Source organism: Babylonia areolata, chromosome 13 (genome assembly GCF_041734735.1).
Source record: "Babylonia areolata isolate BAREFJ2019XMU chromosome 13, ASM4173473v1, whole genome shotgun sequence".
Lineage (NCBI taxonomy): Eukaryota > Metazoa > Mollusca > Gastropoda > Neogastropoda > Buccinidae > Babylonia > Babylonia areolata.
The window spans coordinates 4,634,314-4,641,813 of record NC_134888.1 but is presented as its reverse complement, the minus strand read 5'-3'; the positions used below and the strand labels follow the sequence as shown (position 1 = coordinate 4,641,813).

Sequence of the window (7,500 nt, the reverse complement as noted above, 5' to 3'; positions counted from 1 at the left end):
CTATATTCAAATTCTAGCCCAGATAGTCCGGACAGCAGTTGCCTCCTCTGCTGTTGTGATGGTCATTTTCGAACAGGACCGACTGCACTAATTAAAAAAAAAAAAAAAGGTGGATAGCGCGTGCCTTCCTTTGAGCCGCTTTGATAACTGAAGCCAGCGGAAGTGTTTAATCAGCCAATCGGGGGGGGGGGGGGGGGGGGGGGGGGGGCTTTTCGCCCTTGAGGACCAGCCCAACGCCGACTGTCCTAAACCTCTCTTTGCCGAGACAGTTGGGGGGATGTAACTTGGGGCAAGACACTCTCCTCTCCACTGTCATCAAATTCTCGCCCAGATAGTCGGAACAGCATCTGATCTGATGACCATAGTCGGAGATGACTGACTATCATTACAAATTTCACCCTGGATGTTGAGGATGCGTGTTTATTTGGGGTACATTCACCCTTCCCAAGAAACCCAATCCCTTACTTTGTTTCACCAGACAGCGTTTACTTTAACTCACTCAGTACGGCCAGTCCTCTCTTCTCCTCTACACAGACCCCTCGGATATCCAGTGGGTGTCTGAATGACCCAACATTTAGCTTCCGTCGTCAGAATTGTGGTATTCTTTGTCAACATTCACCTCTTCAGTATAAGAGCCTTCCGCTTGCAATATTTTGATGATGGTAACTGGGGTGAAACGCGGTTAACGTCGTCTCTTTCGCCGTTCGTATGGAGAGAGTTAATGATATGCATCAGATGTCTCTCCTTACACTGATGACGTCAATAGGACGTTGCTCAATTTTGTAATGGTTGGAATTCTGCACCAAAGTCTCCTCTTTCTGTGCGTCTGTTTGCACGCACGCTCTCATTTCTGTGTGTGTGTGTGTGTGTGTGTGTGTGTGTGTGTGTGTGTGTGTGTGTGTGTGTGTGTGTGTTTAAGAGAGAGAGATGGGGGGGGGAGGGGGAGAGAGAGAGGGGGGAGGGGGAGAAAGAGAGGGGAGAGAGAGAGGGGGGGAGGGAGAGAAAGAGGGCGAAAGGGGGGGGGGGGAGGAGAGGGGGGGGCGAGACAGAAATGGGAGAGAAAAAGTAAGAGAGAGGGGAGGGGGGGCTAGAGAGAGATAGAGAGAGAGAGATATAAAAAAAAAAGAGGTTGAGAGAGACGAAGAGAGAGAGAGGGGAGAGAAAGAGAAGGATATAGAGAGACGTAGAGAGACATAGAGAGAGAGGGCGGAGAGGGGAGAGAGGGGAGAGAGAGAGAGGGAGAGAGAGGGAGAGAGAGGGGGGGGACAGAGAGGGGAGAGAGAGGGGGGAGAGAGAGGGGAGAGAGAGAGGGGAAAGAGAGGGGAGAGAGAGAGGGGGGAGAGAGAGAAGGATAGAGAGAGACGTAGAGAGCGGGGAGAGAGAAGCGAAAGAGAGAGAGGGGAGAGAGAGAGAAGGATAGAGAGAGGGGACAGAGAGGGGAGAGAGAGAGAAGGATAGAGAGAGACGCAGAGAGACATAGAGAGAGAGGCGAAAGAGAGAGAGGCGAAAGAGAGAGAGGGGAGAGAGAGAGAGACATAGAGAGAGAGAAGGATAGAGAGACACGTAGAGAGAGAAGGATAGAGAGAGACGTAGAGAGAGAAGGATAGAGAGACACGTTTAGAGAGAGGGGGGAGAGGGGAGAGAGAGGGGAGAGAGAGAGAGGGGAGAGAGAGAGGAGAGAGAGAGAGAGAGAAGGATAGAGAGAGACGCAGAGAGACATAGAGAGAGAGGCGAAAGAGAGAGAGGGGAGAGAGAGAGAGACATTGAGAGAGAGAAGGATAGAGAGACACGTAGAGAGAGAAGGATAGAGAGAGACGTAGAGAGAGAGAGAGGGGAGAGAGAGGGGAAAGAGAGACGTAGAGAGAGAGACATAGAGAGAGGGGAGGGGAGAGAGAGAGAGAGGGGAGATAGAGGGGAGAGAGAGAGGGGGGAGAGAGGGGAGAGACAGAGAGAGACTGGGAATGTAAAAACAGAACCGCCAGCTGTTTAAAAAGGAGAGAGACACTGAGAAGTTCATCAACATCTCACGCAGACGTTCTATTTCTTATTCACACGTGTGTCTCGTGTTGGGGGGTGGGGGGGTGGGGGGGGGGGATTCCCAGACTCGGTGCGCAGCTTGCAAAGCAACACTAGTTAGCCTAAGAAACATGCAACAGAACCACACAATCTATAGAGAAGAGGTGGCAGAATGGTTAAGACGCTCATCTACCATCACAGATTCCGTAAGAGTCTTGGGTTCGAATCTCGCTCTTGACCTATCTCCCAAGCTTGACTGAAAAAAAAAAAACTGAAAAAAATCTTAACGTCTTGTCAATCATGGTGTGGCACGTTCTTGGTGCACTGAAAAAGAACCCATGGCAACGAGAGTGTTGTCCTCTGGCAAAGTTATGTAAAAAGAAATCCACTCTGATAAGTACACAAATATACTCTCAAGGCCTGACTAAGCGCGTTGGCTTTTATGCTGCTGGTCAGGCATCTGCTTAGCGCTAGATCGTGGTGTAGCATGCATATGGATTTATCCGAAAGGGTTGTTCAGTAGTAAATTTCAGAAGACGAAATCCACTCTTGATAGGATGTCTTCAAAATATATATGCCGGGCGTCAACTTTTTTTTTTTTCTTTTTCTTTTTTTCCAATAATTAATGTTGATTTTATTATATGTCTTTTCACGTATATGTATTATAATGTCTAAGATTATTTCCTTGATTATCCCACACATAGAATCCACACACTCACATCAGAGCAACCTAAATCTCAGAAAACTCCAAACTCATGTATAATGTTGAAATATTCACTGAAATTGTCCATGACAACTGATCATTCAGACAAAGTAGAAGAAGAATACTACTTTGAATTCATTTAGAAACAATGTATTAATCGAAAATTGACATGTTATATATTTTTTTTTAAAAGGAAAAAAGTTTTTTTTTGTTTTTTTGGTCAACGAAGAAGGCACACACACATACACACACACACACACACACACACACACACACACACACAATATATATATATATATATATATATATATATATATATATATATATATATACGCACTCAAGGCATGACAGGACGTTCACCTTCGAAACTCAATCAAGGGAGGATAGTTCGTCAATTTCTCTTTTTGCACGGGGAAGTTGACAGCAGCTCAACACGACTCTTCCATGTCGACTAAAGTCGCCAATGGGAAGGAGAGGGGGGGAGGGGGTGCGGGGGTGGGGGGGGGGGGAGTCTCTTTTTTCTTTTTTCTTTACTTTGGTCACGTTGTTCAGGGATGCTTTGACGAAAGAACCCCACATAGACAAAAAAAAAAAAAAAAAAAAAAAAAGCAATGCGGGTTTTCCTGCTTCCTGTGTTAATAGTCTCCATGGCAACAACAACATCTTCCTTCTTGTGACGTTAGTGGGGAAGGGGGGGTATGAGGGGTAGGGTGGTGGTGGGTAAGGGAGGGAGGGAGAGCCGGGGGGCGGGGGGGGTGTGTGTGTGTGTGTGTGGGTGGCAGGCTTCTGATCTTTTTTCAGAAACCAGACTTGCATGCGTGCGGAGCTTGTAGTATTTGTCAGTGAGAGAAACACGGACACAACTATTACAGACAATGCAGAGCACGTCTGTGATTATAATAATACCTTCTTGCATATCTTTTACTGACGGGCGCAATAGCCGAGTGGTTAAAGCGTTGGACTGTCAATCTGAGGGTCCCGGGTTCGAATCACGGTGACGGCGCCTGGTGGGTAAAGGGTGGAGATTTTTACGATCTCCCAGGTCAACATATGTGCAGACCTACTAGTGCCTGAACCCCCTTCGTGTGTATATGCAAGCAGAAGATCAAATACGCACGTTAAAGATCCTGTAATCCATGTCAGCGTTCGGTGGGTTATGGAAACAAGAACATACCAAGCATGCACACCCCGGAAAACGGAGTATGGCTGCCTATATGGCGGGGTAAAAACGGTCATACACGTAAAAAACCCACTCGTGTGCATACGAGTGAACGCAGAAGAAGAAGAAGAAGATATCTTTTACTTTTTAGCTTCCTGAAATGGCGTGTGTCCTATGCTTTTAGCATCAGGAAAGTGTGTGTGTGTGTGTGTGTGTGTGTGTGTGTGTGTGGGCGTGCGCACGTGTTTTCTCTCTTACACACGCACACTCTTCTACCTCCTCTCCCCCCCGCCCCCATCCCCCTCTTAAACAAATTGAATTCATATCATTTCCGAATGCTGAATTATAGTAATGATTGCTGAGTGAAATTATCATTCCACCCGCCCTGTTGTCTACAAGTCTTTACTTTTGAATGGACAGCAATAAAATATATCAAATGTCAGTGTCAGTTTCTCTTCCCTTTCCTTTTTTTTTTTTTTTTTTTTTTTTTTTTTTTTTTTACCCGGACGTTCTTGGGTCGACCACCGTTTTATTTTGTATGTAAATTCATTATGTCAATTCAAAATATTTATTTAAAAAAAATAAAAAAAATAAAATAAAATAAAAGCAACAAAAAGAATACAGTGAACATAAGCAATCACATAATCAAATAAAAAAAACGTGACAATAATCAAAAGCAATACCCTGTATTCCATAACTATGTCATTGTTGTTTTTCCCCCCACTTACATATATATTTTTTTTCTTTTCTTTTTCCCTTTTCTTTAAGATTCATAAGGTATTATATAATATATCGATTTCTAATAATTATTGAATTGTTGCTCAAAGATCAGTTGTAAAATAGACAGTCTTTTCGTTGTTGTTTTTTTCTGCAATACTGATACACATTTTACCATTTTATTTTCAAAATAATATGGGTTTTTTTTTTTTTTTATAAGATCATGTTTGCTATATCTGTCATCCTGTATTCCAAATAAAACGTCTGTGGGGTGTAATTTCATACATTTACCAGTATTTCTAAGTATCAAATTTTCTGTTTCCCTTTCCGAAAGACGTCAAAACATGTCGACAGACAATAATATGGCTGAGGCTAATATCGCTTCAAGTGGAAAGACGTTAACCTTAAGACGAACGAATATGGCTGAGGAGCGCAGAGAATTGAGCGGTTTGACCGTTGCATTCGTCCTTGAATTTTACACACACACACACACACACACACACACACACACAAAACAACAACAACAACAAAAAAAACCCAACCACCTCCATGACTCTTTCCTCTATCCCACCTCCCCTTCCCCCTCCACCTCCCCCCCCCCCCCCCCCCCCTCCCCCCGGCCCCCCACCAGGTCTATCTCCCCTCTGGCACGGAAGTGAGGGTGGACGCCGACAGCAGATTCCTGAACGTGTTCGTGGCGGTGCCCAGCAGGGACCAGGGCAAGGGGCGAGGCATCTGCGGCACCTTCGACCTGGATGCCCACAACGAGTTCACGCACAGGGACGGGGTGGTCTCCGGACAGTGCAATCCCAGAGCCCGCTTGTGTATCCCCACCTCCTTCACGGAGTCCTGGAGGTTGTTGGGGCAGTTGCTGTTTGTGGTGGTGGTGGTGGTGGTGGTTGTGGTGGTGATGATGGTGGTGATGATGGTGGTGGTGGTGGTTGTGATGATGGTGGTGGTTGTGATGATGGTGGTGGTGATGGTGGTGATCGTGGTGGTGGTGGTTGTGATGGTGGTGGTGGTGGTGATGATGATGATGGTGGTGGTGGTTGTGATGATGGTGGTGGTGGTGGTGGGTGGGTGGTGGTGGGTGGTGGTGGTTGTGATGATGGTCGTGATGGTGATGGTGGTGGTGGTTGGTGATGGTGGTGATGATGATGGTGGTGGTGGTGGTTGTGATGATGGTGGTGGTGATGGTGGTGGTGATGGTGGTGGTGGGTGATGGTGGTGGTGGTGGTGGTGGTGGTGGTTGGTGATGGTGGTGATGATGATGGTGGTGGTGGTGGTTGTGATGATGGTGGTGGTGATGGTGGTGGTGGTGGGTGACGGTGGTGGTGGCGGTGGTGGTGGTGATGGTGGTGGTGGGTGATGGTGGTGGTGGTGGTGGTGGTGGTGGTTGGTGATGGTGGTGGTGGTGGGTGGTGGTGGTTGTGATGATGGTCGTGATGATGATGGTGGTGGTGATGATGGTGGTGATAGTAGTGATGATGATGCTGATGATGATGGTGGTGATGGTGATGGTGGTGAAAGTGATGTTAAATGGACAATGGTTACTGTTTGCGATGATGGTGGTGATGGTGGTGATGGTGATGGTGATGGTGATAATGATGGTGGTGATGGTGGTGATGATGGTGATGGTGGTGATGATGGTGATGGTGGTGATGATGATGATAGAGATGCTAAATTGACAATGGTTACAGTTTGCGATGATGGTGGTGATGGTGATGGTGATGGTGATGATGGAGGTGGTGATGGTGGTGATGGTGGTGATGGTGATGATGGTGATAATGATGGTGGTGATGGTGATGATGGTGGTGATAGAGATGCTAAATTGACAATGGTTAGAGTTTGCGATGATGATCGTGATGGTGATGATGATGGTGGTGATGGTGGTGATGGTGATGATGGTGGTGATGATGATGGTGGTGATGGTGATGATGGTGGTGATAGAGATGCTAAATTGACAATGGTTACAGTTTGCGATGATGGTGGTGATGGTGATGATGATGGTGGTGATGGTGATGGTGATGATGGTGGTGATGATGATGGTGGTGATGGTTGTGATGATGATGGTGGAGGTTGTGATGTTTCGTGGACAATAGTGACAATTTGTGATGATGGTGATGATAGTGGTGGTGATGGTGGTGATGATGGTGGTGGTGATGATGATGGTGGTGGTGATGATGATGGTGGTGGTGATGATGATGGTGGTGGTGATGGTAATGATGGTGGTGATGGTGATGGTGGTGATGGTGATGGTGGTGATGATGATGATGGTGTTGGTGGTGATGATGATGGTGGTGGTGATGGTGGTGATGATGATGATGGTGGTGGTGATGGTGATGATGGTGGTGGTGATGGTGATGATGGTGGTGATGGTGATGGTGGTGATGGTGGTGGTGATGGTGATGATGGTGGTGATGGTGATGGTGGTGATGGTGGTGATGGTGATGGTGGTGATGGTGGTGGTGATGGTGATGGTGATGATGGTGGTGATGGTGATGATGGTGATGGTGATGATGGTGGTGATGGTGATGGTGATGGTGGTGGTGATGATGATGGTGATGATGATGATGATGGTGATGATGGTGGTGATAGAGATGATGGTGATGGTGATGGTGGTGATGGTGATGGTGATGGTGGTGGTGATGATGATGGTGATGATGGTGATGGTGATGGTGGTGATAGAGATGATGGTGATGGTGGTGATGGTGATGGTGATGATGGTGGTGATGATGATGGTGATGATGATGATGATGGTGATGATGGTGGTGATAGAGATGATGGTGGTGATGGTGATGATGGTGATGGTGATGATGGTGGTGATGATGATGATGGTGGTGGTGATGGTGATGATGGTGGTGGTGATGGTGATGATGGTGATGGTGATGATGGTGGTGATGAT

The 7,500-nt window shown here is 46.7% G+C and overlaps 1 protein-coding gene across 1 annotated transcript in view; it reads left to right on the top strand.

Annotated features, from left to right (window-relative positions):
- The window catches only part of LOC143289321 (von Willebrand factor D and EGF domain-containing protein-like), a 60,839-nt gene that overhangs the window by 16,901 nt on the left and 36,438 nt on the right, over positions 1-7,500 (top strand). Inside the window, exon 11 of the mRNA XM_076598321.1 lies at positions 5,274-5,468. Coding sequence (XP_076454436.1) covers positions 5,274-5,468 — 195 coding nt within the window. The remainder of the gene's footprint in view (positions 1-5,273; positions 5,469-7,500) is intronic.